Source organism: Meleagris gallopavo, chromosome 15 (assembly GCF_000146605.3).
Source record: "Meleagris gallopavo isolate NT-WF06-2002-E0010 breed Aviagen turkey brand Nicholas breeding stock chromosome 15, Turkey_5.1, whole genome shotgun sequence".
NCBI lineage: Eukaryota > Metazoa > Chordata > Aves > Galliformes > Phasianidae > Meleagris > Meleagris gallopavo.
The window spans coordinates 8035959-8052763 of record NC_015025.2 but is presented as its reverse complement, the minus strand read 5'-3'; the positions used below and the strand labels follow the sequence as shown (position 1 = coordinate 8052763).

Here is a 16805-nt window from a genome sequence, read left to right as displayed (position 1 = left end):
TAATACTGATGTCTTTCTCCATAAGAAGAAAGAGAGCTTAGTGAAAGCCCTGGCCCTCCATCCTTCACAGCCCTGCCCACAGCAGCAGCTCTGTGCACTCCCATCTCATGAGCGGGCAGCTGGGCCACCCGCCAGCACCATTGTTTCCCCATGTCCTTGGCAGCCACTGAAAACCGGCCCCTCCCTGGTCACAAAACTGCTTTCCCATCCACCTGGGGGCCCCAGCAGGGCAGCAGCCTGCTCCCATTGGGCATCTAGGAGAAGACTCAGGATTAAGCCTTCTGCAGCCAGGCTGGGGGCTTTTCACCCACTGCCGCCCCACTCTGTGCCAAGGGTGGCATGGGGCTGGCGGAGCAGCACTCACCGAGGCTGACTCGGATGAGTCATCATCCTCTGCCTCATCCCGGCTGTCCTCGATCTCCTCCAGCACCTCTGCCTTAGCCTCAGCCACCAGCTCACGCAGGGCCCGGTTGCTGGTCACCTTGCTAACGAAGGGATGCTGAAAAGCCAAGTACAATAACATGTGAGACAGCAAAAACCAGAGCAAGGGTGCTGAGATGACAGTAAGGTACACAACTCGCTTTTAAACAACTGCAAAGACCTAAGGGCATGGTTCTTGCCAGCATCACCAGGCTTAGCCTCCTAGATGAATTTACAGCTTTGTATGAGGGAGGAAATGATGCTGAGGTTAAATCTCAACTCTGTAAACATGTTCCAAGCACAATCCTCTGTAAAGCTGCATTATGTCAACATTCCTCCCAGAAAGCACCAGCTGCATTTAAACAAGGAGCTCTCGTTGCAAGGAGATGTCCTCCTGCCTGCTGCGGGTGGCCTGACCCCGGAGTACAGGTCTGAGCCCTCGGGGCACCACTGGGGCAGAGCAGAGCAGTGGGAAGCCTCTGTGCAAACACAGAGGGGGAAGGTTTAATTGAAATTGGGCTCAGATCACTCAGTAAACAGTGGCATGTTTGTGCAGAGCTTCTGCAAGAGGCTGGGGAGTCCCTGCGGTTTGCAGAGTACATCATGCACTTCCTCCTCTTGACTCAGGTAAACATGCACTCGCCGTGGGCTGCCCCAGTGACAAGCAGAGACACTGCTCTCCCATCTGTCACTGCACCACTCAGTGCTTACAGGGACAGAGCCCTCTGCACACTCTGAGCTGAATGCTTTCAGGGTGGGAAGGATGCAGCAAACATTCTCACGTCGCACAGCATTTGCAATCCATGCAAAAAGGCATCTTCCAGGGTTTTGTTATTTTGGTAAGAAACAGGAGGAAAAGAGTTGCATTTAAATTTGGTATAAGCAGTTGCAAATTGAGCTAGCTGCCACTTGGGAATTTTTAGGAACTAGGAACCACTTCTCTAGCTGGCATCAGTACAAACCCGGCAGTTTGCTTCAATGAGTAAAACACAGCTGGTGCTTTTGGATCACCTTAGCAGCTATGGACTTTCTGAACAAGAGCAGTATTATCTAAAACCTATCCAGAGCTCATCATAACTCTTTTTTCCCCCTGAAAAGGAAACACAATGAAGTTCAGACACTCATGGCCCAGCGAAGACCCAGGGAGTAGGGCAGTCCCATCCTGAGTAATGCTGGTCCCTACCTCGAGCAGCTGGGCTGCACTGGGTCGGGTCTCAGGGTTCTTGTCCAGTGCTGTCTTCAGGAAGTCTCTGAACTCCAGGGACCTTCAAACAGTCATTGAGAACAGCTCAGAAGAAGGAAAGACCTCAAATACCACTGCAGACAGCTCTATAGCACAGGTTTTGTCTCTCTTTCCATCTGGCTACAATCTCTGTTTCACTCCCAGCATGGGAAGCCCAGTGCTCAGTTTTCAGATTATAAGAGAATCAGGAACATTGCCAAGAGAGGGACTAGATTTTCCCTTACCTGTTATGGCAACAGACAGCAGGACAGAGTGCCAGCTGCTGTGCTGACATCCAGGGCAGAGAGATCAGGAAAGGGCACCTACCTGCAGCTTTCCAAAATCCAAGTGCTACTTGGGAACAAAGATTCCCCAGGACCCACTCCTTCCACACTTCAGCCCCAGTGGAGATGGATGGCCGCAAAGGACCAGAAACCCCAGAGGAGGGCACCATCAGCCCACAGAGCACACAACCCAGATGAAGGGTGCCGTCTCTGACTCAGTTCTGGTTTTCGAGCAGCCCCAAGGGCAGCACTAGCCCACTAGCATTCAGTGGTGGCTCACTGCCCTCGGGCTCCTGCCTACTGTCTGTCACGCCCCAGCAGCTTCCCTCCTACAGCAGTTCCCGGGATCCTAGCACAAAGCCGGACCCCAATCCCCCCCTAGACTCTCAAATTAAACAGCACCGTGATAGAAGATGACTCCTCTCTTGAGATGCTACACAAATTAGAAGATGTGTGCTCCAGGCTTTGCTGTGCAGTGTACATCACAAATCCCGAGGTGCCCCCCCTCACCATTTGGAAGGGCAGCTGAGTGTAGGAGGGTCAGACTTGGCGATCTTCAGCAGGACTCGCATGGGGTTGAGCTCATGATGGGGCGGCTCAATCTGGGCCATTTCAATCAGCGTAATTCCCAGGGACCAGATGTCTGCTTTGTAGTCATACGGAGTGTCCTTCATGGTCTCGCACATCACCACCTCCGGGGCCATCCTGCAAGGGGCAGAGCAAGGAGCAGGGATGATGCCACAACTGCTGCCATGCTCAAGAGCCTCTTAGCAGAGTTTAAAAATGCTTAAAATAATCTATAGCATGGCACACACACACACAAAAATGGCCTTTCTTCCCAGCTCTGGGTTTGCAAAGTAGCAGCATCTTTTCCAAGGGTCATGGTCCTCCCTCTTCTGCAGAACAGCTGAGACAGCCCAGGCAACCCACAAAAACCCCCAGGCCATTGACATCTGGCACGGATGCTGCTTCAGACAATAAATTAATACTTGCAGTCTCCATTCCTTCAGCAAGTTGGGTGATTTAGAGGTTGCATTTCTGAAGTGAGGAGTCGTGCTCATGTGCTTGGATCTGCTTCAAAGCACGCTCTACCACCCAGGCAGAGGGGAGCAGCCAGAGCACACACGCGAGCACATGTGTGTACCTCACTCCTCTGAGCCTGCAGCACGACAGCACTGCGGGGCACTGTGACACCGTGCAGTGCTCCATGCCACTGACGGTCCTCATGGCTCCCTTCAGGCAAGGGGAAGCCTTGCACACGCCAGTGATGGCCCAGACTCCTTGTTAAAATCCTTGGTAGGACAACATGGACAAAAAACGCAAATACCACCAATAGCTCCATGTTTCTGAGCAAGTCTCATTTGCAGAAGAGTGAAGCCATCATGTGGCTCCTTACAAAGACAGGACTTCTACCTCGTCAGGTCACTCACCAGTAAGGGGTCCCAATGAAGGAATCTCGCTTCTGCAAGGTTTTCACATTTTTGGCAGACACACCAAAGTCAGCTGCAAAGAGCAGTAACATTAGATGCTGCAGGAGAACTGAAAGACCCTTCTGAATTAGCACTTGGCTGAAACACAGACTTAAAAGCAAACACATTTAAAGAAAGAACACGATACAACGTGCTGTTTCCACTACACTGAGCATCAGAAATTAAATTTGCTTTTGGGTACACAACCACCAGGGACCTCTCCCACCCATGTACTATGTATGACATACACAGAACAAGTCACCCCTGCTGTAACCCAAACCTTACGTATTTAGAGGGAAGTTGAGATCTTTTCCACAAACAAACAAAAGCAGCTCCATGACAAATTTCTTTTAACGCTACTATTTCATAGCAAAGAGTCTCATTTTACTCCCCAAAAGACAAAGCACTGTTGTACTCTTTGTCTCCCTTACAGTCCTGTACACAACAGCCACTGTATGACACCATTCCCCGACTGTGGCCCACAAACAGCTGCTGAAGCCAAGCCAAGCCAACCCAGTCAGATTTGATGAAGGCACTGAACCCACCCCAGGTGCCTTTTCTCTCCATGATGGTAACAATGACATACAGAGGAGCTGCTGTCCATCCCTAATGGTAGGTCCCTTCTGGCTCAAGGCAGCAGAGCACCTCTCTCATGCTAGAGCACAGTACATGGACACAGGAAGGTCTGCAGCATCCTGGGCTGCCTACGCTAGGGTTCTCATTTAATGGGCCATTTCTGGGTCTCCACTGGCACCCACAGACACATTCCATGAGCACCCACAGCTCCTGGCACCCTCCTGGCAGGCTCTAGAAGGGATCTGCACCTTTCCAACCAGGATCCAATGAGGAAGCTGCCTTCTCATCCTCCAGCAACTAGTTGGACATCAATTTAACTCAGACCTATAGTGAATTGGCAAAGACTCTCTTTGGCACAACTCACCCTGTCACCACCAGACCTGCTCTGGAGATAAGATGAATTCCTTCAACTCCCAGCCCTGCCAACTGGCACCCTTTACAGGATGCTCAGCAGGCCAAAGTGCTTAGAAATCAACTTCAAAACACGATTAAACAAATTCATGAAAGGAAAATCCATCAAGTCTCTGGCTCGGGGTGAGTTGGGGGTCTCACTGCTCCATGCTACTCCCATAGATTAGAATAGAGCCCCTGCAGTGCTGCACCCTCCACCAAAAGGTGCTGCACTCAGCTGGCTTTGGGGACACTCGCTGTAGCCATTACCTGATGCCAGAACATGGGGTACACACAGGCTGGGATCGCCAGGAAGGAAGGCATTAACATCCCTTCCTCATCTCTGCTCCCAGCAGCCCATCTGCAGACACCATGTTTGAGAGCTGACCACAGACACCTGCTCAGGACCAGGCAGCGATGCTTCTCAACCACTTCCTTCCCAATGTAATCTTTAACCCCCTACCAGGTTACAGAAAACACCAGATTTCTATTTGCAGCAGATACTGAGAGAACTCCTCAGCTAAGCACAGCACACAGTTTGATGGTGGTTTTGCCCCACTGTATAACAGAAAGTTTTCCTCCATCTTTTCCTCCCTAAGCTCATCAGTCAGCAGAGAAGCAGGGCAACAAAATGTGCACGCCACCCCAGTCTTGCTCCCATACATGCAGCTGACGTAAGAGAGCATCCAGCACTTCCAACCACGTTAGATTGAAACACAGCACCACAGCAGCCTCCCTATGCAGAACTAACAGAAGCAGCAGCATGGCAGAGCGAGCACTCACGCAGACCCTGTGCTCACCCAGCTTGATGTCCCCATCCTGTGTAAGGAGCACATTGCCGGCCTTCAGGTCCCGGTGGATGATTTTCTTGCTGTGAAGGTAGTGGAGAGCTTCCAGCATCTGGCGGCAAATCACTCGGATCTGGGGCTCAGTCAGGCCCCGGTCCAGCTCTGTGAGGGGAGAAAGGGCTGTTAAACAGGGCAGGGATTCAAGCTGTGTTCTCCCTGAGCCTCAGTAAGGCATGGACAATCCTGTCAGGCCATATAAAAACCACTGTCCATGTGTCAAAGCAGCAAGAGACCAATGCAAATCAGCTTATTAGGGTAATTTGTTCTCAAAGCCAGCACTCAGCTTGGAGCTCCTGACCCATGGCTCACTCCCAGGATGCGCAGCTGAGCTGCCTGGTCCGGGAGAAGTGGACAATGGGGATGGGGAGGCAGGTGAGGCTGCAGGGGCTGCTGCACAACAAGGTTCCTACATGACTGGAAAATAGATCCGTGTCTGTTTGGGAACTGGGTCACTGAAGACAAGCTGGGTTTCACCTGGCATGGGAACATTAGAGGATGATGCTGCAGGGAGCAAAGAGTTGAACTCAGCTGCAGGTGGCAGCAGGGCTAAATGCAAGCAAGAACACTTCTTAGCTCTGTGCACAGCCCTACTGTCAGCCCATTTCCACAGAAGCTGTCCTCTATCACAGCAATGCAGTATGCCCCTGCCCACAGCATTAGTAGAGGAACACTGCCACTACAATGAGGGAATGATGAGCACTGGTCTAAGCTGTTTTTCTTACGGTAGCAGCAGCTCACACCCCAGCATCTGTCCCTGCTTCTGGACAGGGGGACATGTGACTACTGGCATGACCACCCTACTGAGTTCTTCCTGATTGCCTTCGCCATCTGAGACCACTTTCCAAAGCAGCAGCTCTGCAAATCGTCAGACCTCCAGATGGTTAGCATCGGCCCAGTCTCGCTCCCTCTCCCTCCAAGCCCTCTGCGATGCATGTTCCCCCCTCTGCACTATGGCTGGGTGCACAGCAGAGCACGCTGAAACCAGAGCAAGCAAGAGCCAGCTCCAGTCTGGCTGGGGTGGGGGCTGACGGGTGGACTGGCTTAGCCCTCTCCTTGGAGTGCCTGGCAAAGGAAGAACTTTGAACGCTGCTGTGGGCAACAGTTCTGTGCAAATTTTGGAAATAAAGAGAAAGCAAAGCTTTTGGAATTATCTAAGCTTCAAAAGGGAATAGTGCAGGTTGGCCTTGTGGAGGGGACAACACCTCCCTGGGTCCCTACAGCCCTGGGGTGGTTTTGAGGTACACCCACACACTCCCAGTCCCAGTGGTACTATGTGGAAGGGAGGAATTAAAATCAGGAAGATTCCATGAATCGCTGCAAACTGCAGTTCATTTGGATGCTTGGGCTGTTTTCCAGATGACTGATATCATACGGAGAAGTCAGCGAGAAGACCCTGAGAGATCCACCACGACGAGCCCAGATGAAGTATCTCAGCCCTCTCGGGGAAGCTGTGGGAACCAGCACCCCTGCCCCAAGCAGATAAATATTTAAAGCCCTTCAGTCAGACTGCCTTCTCCCACATGCCTTGTGATCTGCTGATTCCAGCAGCATTTAAATCACAAAAGGACATCAAAAGTAGCTTGGGAAACACCCAGGGGCTGCCACACCTTGTGCTCCAGGTAGGAAAATAGGCAAACTCATGGGAGAGGAGCAACAGCAGGAGAGCAGGGCTGCCTGCTGTCCTGGGGTGCACCTGATGGCACCACGCAGTTGGGACCCCCCCAGGGCCGGGCACTCACCCAGCATGGTGGCATCCACCGCCCCGCCTGGGCAAAACTCGATCATGATCTGGGGAAACAAAGAGAGAGGAATTACAGTCAGCTCTGTGTGCCACCAAGACAAGCCTGCGGGGTAGGGGTGGAGAAAAACAAAGCGTTCATTTTGCCACTTCCTGCACAACAAAGCCATGCGCTCACACCACGCAGGCACCTTCCTTGTGCCCTCATGGCAATGCTGAGGCTCCAGGCCTCCCCAGGGCACATCCCCACCATAAACCACGGCCCCAGCCCTGCAGGCGGATCCCACAGCCCCCCAGGAGCTGAGCACGGCCCCATCCCGCAGCTCACAGCCCCCAGCTCAACCTGCAGGCCTAGCCACAGCCGACGGCCTCAGCTCCGCTCCCCGTGTTTGTTTACATCTTTTTCCATTGCCTTTTGGAGCGAAGGCTGCTCCAGAGACACGGCCTTGCCAACAGGATGAGATAGCTGTCATAGCTGGGAGCTGACGTGGCAGGGAGAAATCAGGCAGGATTTTGTTTGGAAGGGATGGGAAGGGCTAGTTGGGTCTTTCAACCTCCCATTACTCAGTAGTTCATTGCTCTCTTGACTTAGAGCAATTTGAGGGAAAAATATGTGAGCAAAGAGGTTCAGTGCATTTGCCAGATTGTTGCTGTTTGTCTCCCAGGGACACGAGCAGAACCCTGCCCATCTCCCATGTTCCACTGCTGCCTGCCCCTCTCTCTCCCCGCCTGCCCCACAGGGCTGCATCCACCAGGCACTAAACATGGCACAATGCACTTGAAAACTTTGCAGGTACTGGGGATGCAAGTCCCACAGGTGCAAGATACAGGACACAGGGCCACGTGCATAGTCCAGCACCAGTAAACCTCAGCCCACAGATGCACAGCCTGCAGGGAGCACGAGCCCTTATGCCCTGCCTCTGGAATCTTCTTTGGGGACAGCTCGGTGCTGACCCCAGCTCCTTGCTTACGTTCAAGGCAGATGGGGCTGCTTAGATAAGCAAATAAAAAATTTCAAGCAGCCAGGGGTTAAGAAGGACAAGAGACACTTCACAGCCTAGTGCCCCAACAAGCTCTTCTACTCCTTGCTAGAGCAATGCAGGGTGACATGCCCGAGAGGCAATATGCCAGAGTTTACTCTGAGGACAAGGACTGAGTACATTGCAGGCAGTGTTTTCCAGCCCAGCTCCCTGAGCTGAAACTGCCCTTCATGGGAAGTTCACGTCACTCAGCACTGCTCTATCCAAGAGGAGGAGGTTCCATCTCGCTCTGCCCCATGGTCTGAAATCTGCGGCCACAGCTGGGTTACAGCCCAGGCCTTCATTCTGTGCTTCCTACACAAGGACACAGCGTATGTTATTTCCTAACCTGGACAATGGTGGAAGACATGGCTGCTTTGTCCTGGAGAGGGGACCCACATGAGATGCAGCACACCTCTGAGCGTGCCGTGAGAATCGGCCTTGGTCCAAGAGTGAGAGGAGAGACAATGCTGGGAGAAACACAGACAGGTTGGACAGCATTACACAGGCACAGTTGGAGGAAGCAGAGAAGAATAAGCAGAGGCCAGGAGGGGGGGGAATTGTTTTGAGCAAGCTGGGGAAGTGGCAGATGGAGAGAAGCAATTGGGAAGACACTCAAATGATTCGAAAATCAGGAGAACAAATCTGTGCTGACTCAGAGCTGAACACAAAGCTGGCAGGGAGGAAGACAGTGGGACAGCAGAGCCCTCACAGTAACAGGTGATGTTATCTCACTTTTTCTTACTTGAGTGTGTACCATTAACTATAGCATCAGCACTTCACTAACAAAGGCAAAAGTTACCTCCTGCCACTGCATCTGCATGGAGATCTCCACCATCATCCAAATGCAGCTCAGACCTGTAAGTGTGAGCATCACTTCTTCACGTCACTAACTGGCATGAAACCTGCCCACACAGATTAACCTGTCTCATCACTGAATCACAGCTGTGGTTTTGCTCACCCACATGAGCAATCCTTTCCTGCTGGAGCCTGGAGCCTTGGGAATCACCTGCCCAAAGACGGGAAGTCTCTGAGTTCAACCCTCAGGTTCAATCAGTAGAGGAGACCTGATGAGAAGCCCTCCGGTGCCACCAGGCTCAGCTCTTGGCTCTGAGCAGTCTCAGGAATCCCAAAACTTCCAGCAGCCCAATTCAAATCAGCTGCTAATACAGCATCCAGGTGACACGGGTGCTTATGTTGCAAATGCCCAACAAACAGTTTCACAGCTCTTTGCGCCTGGCATTTCCTGAAGCTCCCTCTCCGGAGCCTCCAGCTCGAGGAACGTATTTTGAATCTGGGAGGAAAGCAGAGGGCTCGGTGAGAGCCAAGCCTGGTGGGCACAACGCTGGGATCCCTGCCCCAGGGCACAGGCACTGCATGCACCACTGGCACAGCTGGATGTGCCAGAGGGAGAGTTGCTCCATGGGGAAGGGCAGAGCATGACAGACCCCTCACTGGGTCAGCGTGGGCTGTAGTGCATTTCTATTGGGTTTCATTCTGGTTCACAGGCTAGCAATGAGAATATTAGGGAAATACTACCTCTGAAACAGCATGAATGTCTGTGCTTACGCAGGCACAGCAGGCAGCAAGCCAGCCACTGGGAATATGGAAAATATATGAAATTTTAAAATATGCATTTTCAACAAGGGCAGAGATGCCAAATAATAATTACGGGTGTGGTTATATAGTCTGAACATCCAAAAAAACCCTAATGGGCTCATTTCAGCCCAGAAATCCTGACTTAAATAAATCCAACTCCCAATCCCATAGCTCATACACCACACGTACAAATCTTCCTTCCAGGAGCAGGGCCAGCTTAAAAAAAGTTTCACCATCACGCCAGGTGGGAACACAGGCTTGGTGTCAGCAGCATGTAGCCTTTTCTGCATGCAAGCACTTGGGCTGGGGGCTGCAGGAGGCTGGGGGACTGTGCCGGTACCTATGTGGCTGGGAGCAGGCAGACAAGCACTCCAGGCACTGACCCCAGCATGGGCACCTCACTGTTCTGGCTGCAAAGAAGGAGGAGCTTGGAGGACTGAAAAAAACAACAGAAGTCCTGCTGGCAAAAAGCCCATACGACAAGGAGGTGTACCCAAGGGCTGTGACTTACTGGTTAATGCTTTGCTTGGGACTGTTGTTACATTCCTTGATTCACAGGCAGACAATACCTTTGTCTACGTGTCTCCAAGGCAGGGCTGAATCCATGACCTCGCTATCAGCAGTGCTGATCTCGAGCTGCCCTTTGCCTCTCCACTCTGTGCCAAGCTGATGTCTGCTCTGTGCTCAGCTGCCCTCAGCTGATGGGTGAGGCTGGGGACAGGGCTTGCTGCTGAGCCTCAGCAGCCTCACACAGCCCAAACACAGTCCTGTGTATCTGTGAATCACACTGCAGCTCGATGTAGGCATTCTACAAGCAGCTCCTTCAAAGTATCTGTGCTGGGTGTGCAGCCCCCTGCCCAGTGTCCTACAGCCAGCTGCAGGGTTTCCAGAGAACAGCCTGGGACAAACATACTGTTTGTAACGACTTTCTCCATGCAAGAAAGCCAGGGACTTCCTCGCTGCCTGCTCAGCCTGTCCGCTGTGGAGGGGAAGTGGCAGCAGCACCAGCCCTCCCTCTGCTCCAAAGCAGTTTGTATATAAAACGAAAATGCCCCAAGTGCATTTATAAGCCCAAAGGCAGCTGCAATTACATCTCACAAGCACGTGCAGATATTCACTGTTAGCTCCTGTCACTGAAAAACACAGCAGACCTTCCCACGCAGCCAGAGCCCAGCAGTCCTCGCTGACAGCTCAGCCAAGGGACCCGCCTGCTCTGCAGTCCAATGGGACATGCGAGGGACATGCACAGCATGGATTTGGGCACCTAGGTTATAGACACAACAAACTGAAGTCTGAGTGCTACGCTCAGCAATTACGGTGTTCCCCAGGAGAATAAATATATGTACATTTGTTGAAACCACTTATGACTTAAATTACACACACTTAAAGATGCTGCTGTCCTCCTGGGGTCAGCAGAGCTTGCTCCTCTCGCCCAGGCAGGCCTGGCTCTGCCCTGGGTGCATGAACTCCAGGAACTTTCAACACTGTGAGAAAAAGAATTAAAAAAAAACAACAACAAAAACAAACCCAAATCTTATCTCAAAAGGTATTTCACCAAACACTGGATAGTCGCCTGGGGTGGAACAGCTGATGTCCCTGAACTTATGCTGAAGTTTCTAACTGAAGCCCAATTAAGAGCACACACCCTCAGCTCAGCCAACTTGTTACTCACCCAACTGGCATGTCAGAGGGCAGAGGCCCATGAACTGTTCCCTTCTGCAACAGCACTGGAGAAAAGCCTCTTCCAGGCAGACAAAAGGAAGAAAAAAAAAAAAAAAAGCTGGGAAAGCTGTGGGCAGCTCATCGAGGCAGCGGGGGCCCTAGGCAGGCTTTTCCCACCAGAACACTGGGCTGCACAAGGACGTTGGCTTCGTCTGAACTGGAGGAGCACTCTGACACACTCCTAATGCACTGGGGCTCTTGCTGTGATGTCGCTTTTGCAGTGGCACATCGAGCAGCCTGACTGCTCCATAGCACCCCACCTCCCTTCACAGTCCTGTGTGCCAGCAGGCGTCCCCAGGATCCACCTGTCCCCAGTTCACACTGCTTGGCCATGAAACTGCTTCAAAACTTCAGCAATTTCCTCTCTCTATCTTCAGTGAAGGGTTTCATCTGGCTTGCACAGCCTGTTGCTGGGGAGCGGGTAACCCGCAGCATCCTGTGCCTGCACTGCCCCATCACCACGTGTTGCCGTGGCTCTGCCATGCTGCTGGGGCTGCTCAGCTCTTCATCACCACAGCAGTGAGCTTTTGCACCTTCCTTCACAGCCATCGGCTCTCCTGCCTTGTCCCGCTATGGGGAAATTAGAAGAACACATGTGGGAGAGTAAACTGTGCTCTGTTAAAGCAGAATGCTTTTCAGGTTGCCACATTCACAGCGATCACAGCCTTACACCTTCCCTCCCCTCCCTCCCCCTTGCTCCAGGATGCAGAGGAGGCTCAGAGCTCCCACAGGGATGTTGCAGTTCATAGCACTCATTCATATCCGTTTTCCCAGAGCTTTCTTGTGCAATACCCTGCCTGTTTAGGAGGGAGAGGCACAAGGATGGGGATGAGCAGATGCAGGTAATGCTGCACAGCAGCCCTCGGCCAGCACAGGGCTTTGCTGGCATCGCCCACCCACTTCCAGAAAAGCGGAAGAAACAGCAAATGGCAGTGGGTGGAGACAGACCAGGTCACTAGAAATCCTTCATATTCAGCAAAATAGAACAAGAGGGGAAGAAATAGAACAAAGACATGCATTAAAAAAAAAAAAAAAAAGAAGAAGAAAAAGAGCTAGTCAGAGGCCCCAGTTGCCTCCAGGCACTCCTGGCGCTGCAAATGAGCTGAGCTGCCCAACACAAAGGGTGGGTGAGGAGCATGGTGCAGGACTGCTAAAGGGCTTGCCATGAACAAAGCTCCAAGCTTCCAGCATTGTGCTGATCCCTCTTTCCTCCCAGCACTTCTAGCTGACAGTCATGGTTCCCATGCTCACGAAGAAGGCACAGGGTACACAGTCCTGCCCAGCTTGTGCTGGGTCCAGCTGCCCTGGGGGAGGAAGGAGAGAAGGAAGGAAGGGGCAGACACCCCACATCACAGAACTGCTTTTCAGCCTGCAGTGAGAGCTGTACCCTCTCTCCTGCGTGGGGATTGCCCAAAGAGGGAAGTCTGGGTCCTCTTCCCCTTCAGCAGGGGCACTCCTCAGCAGCATCACCTCGGGTTAAAACCACAAGGCACACACCACCGCCTGCATTTCAACAGGCCACTGCATTAAGCAACAGCCTCTGCAGCTGCAGAGCCTTCCCCCCTTGCTGCTAGATCCTGCTAAGCAGGACACAGGCTGGGGACACACATGAGGTCGGTGTCTGCAGAACCCCTAGCCCTGTTCAGCTGGCCAAGTACTGCACCACAACAGTGAAGACTTCAGCCCTGAAACCTGGCACCACCCTTCCGCCCTCAGAAAGGGCATCACAGCCTTCAGTGCTTTCCTTTCCCTTCTCCAGCCCTGCAGAGTAAACATGTAGGCGAGACCTTGTCCCACCCAGCCATGCACTAGAGCCCACCTGGGGAACAGAGCCCCCCTGTGAGCCACTTAGACCTCCAAAAACAGTTCCTGGTTTCAGAGTGGGACAGAGACTCCCTTCAGTGAATCCAACTTGGGTTTCCCAGAGTCTCCCCATGCCGTCAGCACTGGCACTGTTTCACCCTCCACAACGTGTGATTCTCCTGGCATGAAGGTGGTGGAGAGCGGCAGAAGGGACAGGAGGAAGCAGTCTAGACTTCCTCTGTATGTGACAGACTCAAGGAGCAATGGCTCATAGCCTGCCCTCCTGGCACCTGGATGAGATGGGCTCTTCCCCAGCTCCCCAGCAGCAGGGCAAGCAGAGGGCCCAGACGGTCTCCAGGGCTTTTGGTCTCAACTCAGCAGCAGGATGGAGCAATCCAGGAAGGCATCACCCTGCTGCCCTCAGGGCTGCTTCCAGAGGAGCAGAATGTTTCCTGTTCTGTTACCCATGACAGTCATTCACTGGGTCCTGAATTCTAGCTTTCTGAGCCATCCTACACTGCCACTCACCTTATGACACACTGCAGGGAAAATTAAGAATGGAGGTAAGAGATAGCTGTGTTCTCAAACTGCACAAACTGCAGCACCAAGAGGACACCAGTGGGGTCAGAAGCATCTGGATGGGGACCAAGATCTGCAGGAAATGTGGAGGGGACAAGCTTGGTCCAGACACACTTGTAGCAGCAAATACAGGATGACGCAAGAAGAACATCAGTGGTCATCTGCCCAAAAGCCACCCAGACAAATGACAGATGAAGACCTCAGGAAAGCAAAGGCTCTGACCATGGCACAGCCAGCCAGGACACAAGGGCAGCCTGCTTCTCTCCCCAGGGTGCCAGCACAGCCTCCACCTGCAGCACGCAGAGAGCACAGCTTGCCTCCAGCTCATCGTTCAGGGCAGACTGGCAGCAGGTGAACCTCATCAGTGCCATGCTGACACAGGTCACAGCACACAGTGCCCTGTCACTAGCTCCAGGGCAAGCAGTGATCCCTGGTGCCTCTGAGTGCACCAGAGCAGGGTGGAGGTCACCCTTACCACTGCGCCATGCACTGCCTCCCTTCAGTTGATGCACCCCCTGATCGGCTGAGCCCATCCACATGGCTGCAGCAAAAGCTTGGGATGAACACAAATCTCCGAATACGAACAAGGAGCTTGAGCTGCAACCAACACAAACCCCACAGGACAGAGCTGTGCTCCATCGATGGAAAGAACAAAGTGATATATTTAGGCACAGAAACCACATTTAGACTCTGTCAAGGGGCAAGTCCTTTCCTCCGTCTGGTTGACATCTGAACCCAAGTTCTGCTGGTTAACACTGCAGTTACGCAGATCTGCTGGCTGGAAGAGGGGACAAGGGCAGGGAGCCAGGCAGCATTGTGGTGGAGTCCTGCATACAGTCTGCCTCTTCCCAGTGCACAGGGGGATGTGTGGTTTTTAAACATTGTTTGGTCTCATCTATCCTCATCTCCTTTACATCACAGCTTTGTTTACAACCACACTGAGGATCCTGCTGTTGCAGCCAGCCTGAAGCCCAAGGCTCCAGCTTCAACTGCAAAGTGAGCAAGTCAGTGGGCCACGTCAGTTGCCTGCTTAATGCAGTGCCTTCCCCCCACCCTCCTGCCCCAGGTTTAATGCCTCACATGTGCCAAAGGGCCGTAAGAAAGAGGGGAACAGCACACTAGAGTTGCTCACGAGCCATGCCCAGTTGCCATGGGTGGACGAGCACCCACGGAAGCCCAGCATCACACTACCCTGCATACCACGTGCTGGCTGTGCCATCGAACAATCCACTGCTGCTGCAGAGGAGATAAATGTCAGCAGCTTGCCTGACACAGCAAGTATGCTGTAGGTGGAAGTGAAATAATTAGCTCTCTGTAAGAGAGTGCTCTGAGCTTGCCAATTTTCCCTATAGACAAGGACACCATTCAGAGGCTTTAAATATAATAAACCTTTTTTTCCCTCCCCTCTTCTGAATAAAATAACCTACAGAAAAAATATTTAAAAATATTTGAAATAAAAAATGTCTGTCTTCATAGGCAATAAGGGAAAGAAACAGGGCAGTAAGTAAGGAAACCAAGTCCTATGGAGTTACCAAGAGCAAAGTCAGAGCACAGCGTACTCCTCCCGAGCACAGAGCTTCCTCCTGATTGCATGGAGACTGCAGATGGGTTCTGTCACAGCTACACCACACTGAGATGACCAGCTATTTACCTGAACTAACACTCACTCTCTGGCTAGCAGAAATATCTCCACTGCTACTGAAATTTTGGTAGAGCAAGTCAGAACTACGTTTAGGATAACCACAGAGTTTTGACATTGCAATGAGCATCCTTTCTCTTGCAGGCACCACACATTTCATTTCTTTCAATAAAGCAATAGGCAATCCCACTGAATTCACAGTTCCTGACTTTGCTCTCCCTGGCTATAGGAACAAGAAAAACCACACCGAGGTGATGGCTGTCTGCCCTGGCACAGAGCAGTGGGGCTGAGATCCCCTTCTCTCACCAACTCAATCAGCATTTTCAGTTCAACCTGCTGACCAACAGCACTGGATGGCTGCAAAAAAAGCACAGAATCTTTTAAAATACAAATAGCTAAAATGAGCAATGAGCTAAAGTGATCTCATGGCAACAAGCAATATTTCATTCAGCCCATCCCCAGCATGACAACAGAAGAGGCCCAGATCCATCACACAGGACAAGGTATTGCTACGTAACTTTCAGACTTTAAAGTCAATGGAAACCACTGGAGGCCACAAGGTCTGCAGAGTGACATCCCTCCCTCGCAGCTAACAACTTTCAGACTATATCTGATGAAAAAAAAGATGTCTAAAACTGCAGTCTGTCACTCATGCCGGGGCATAGCTGTGCTTCAAGGCACTGTCTCCTATACACAGGTAGTTCATAAATATTCATTTAAATGCAAACACAGTTGCTTAGCATTCCCTTGGTAAGCCAGCCCAGTGGGAATGTGGCTCATTGAGATTCATTCCTAAACAAAGTTATAAAAAGCTTTGAAAGTGAATTTGCCTACAGGCTTGTTGTCTGCTGCTTTCTTTTCATAAAACCAAGGCCTTATGGTTAGAGCCCCGGACTGGGATCCAGCACACAGGACTCATTCCCAGGTATCATTTACCTGCTGGGTAAACTTTAGGCAAATTCCTGTCTGTGCCCCATCTCTCTCTTTTAATAACCAGAATAATGACACTTAGTCTCTTTTGTGAAAGCATTCCATAGCATATATGACAAAGGGATGTAATCACAAGGCATTATTAGTGCTTCACTAACCTTTTTTTGCCACGTTATCCTCTATAGAGGATGATACACAAAGGCTTCTTTTCTAGTTTGTGTTGTCATGTTGCTACCTGTAGAAGTGCTCTTGAACTTGGCTTTGCTATGGTCATATGCCTGCTGTGTAAGTCATCCTTGGTGCTTTATCAAAATCATTTCAAGTCAATCTCTGCATTAAGGAAAAGCCCCACTTTTACCCAGAACAGGATTTCCAGAGAGCTGCCAGCAGCTCAAAAGCTCCAGCTCTCATTTGCAGTGTGTTGACCCCATCGCTGTGCACAGCACCGCCTGGCTCAGAGCAGGGAGGGGGACAGGAGGGAGCTCAGAACTCCACATCTTTAGGAAAGGCTACTCTCCCTGCAGCACAGCGCTGCTTCCCTGTGGGCTGTAACAACAATCCCCCCCC

At 51.7% G+C, this 16805-nt stretch overlaps 1 protein-coding gene and 1 long non-coding RNA gene across 2 annotated transcripts in view; one reads left to right on the top strand and one right to left on the bottom strand.

Annotated features, from left to right (window-relative positions):
* Positions 1–16805, bottom strand: part of STK10 (serine/threonine kinase 10) — a 32966-nt gene that overhangs the window by 11864 nt on the left and 4297 nt on the right. The window contains exons 3-8 of the mRNA XM_019620304.2: positions 6949–6997; positions 5162–5311; positions 3357–3429; positions 2437–2631; positions 1604–1685; positions 365–499 (exon numbers count right to left, since the gene is read on the bottom strand). Of these exons, the coding sequence (XP_019475849.1) occupies positions 365–499; positions 1604–1685; positions 2437–2631; positions 3357–3429; positions 5162–5311; positions 6949–6997 (684 nt within the window). The remainder of the gene's footprint in view (positions 1–364; positions 500–1603; positions 1686–2436; positions 2632–3356; positions 3430–5161; positions 5312–6948; positions 6998–16805) is intronic.
* LOC116217212 lies at positions 7005–11229 on the top strand. The gene is made up of 3 exons (XR_004161411.1): positions 7005–7740; positions 8717–8826; positions 8912–11229. It is a non-coding gene; the product is annotated as an uncharacterized LOC116217212 (long non-coding RNA).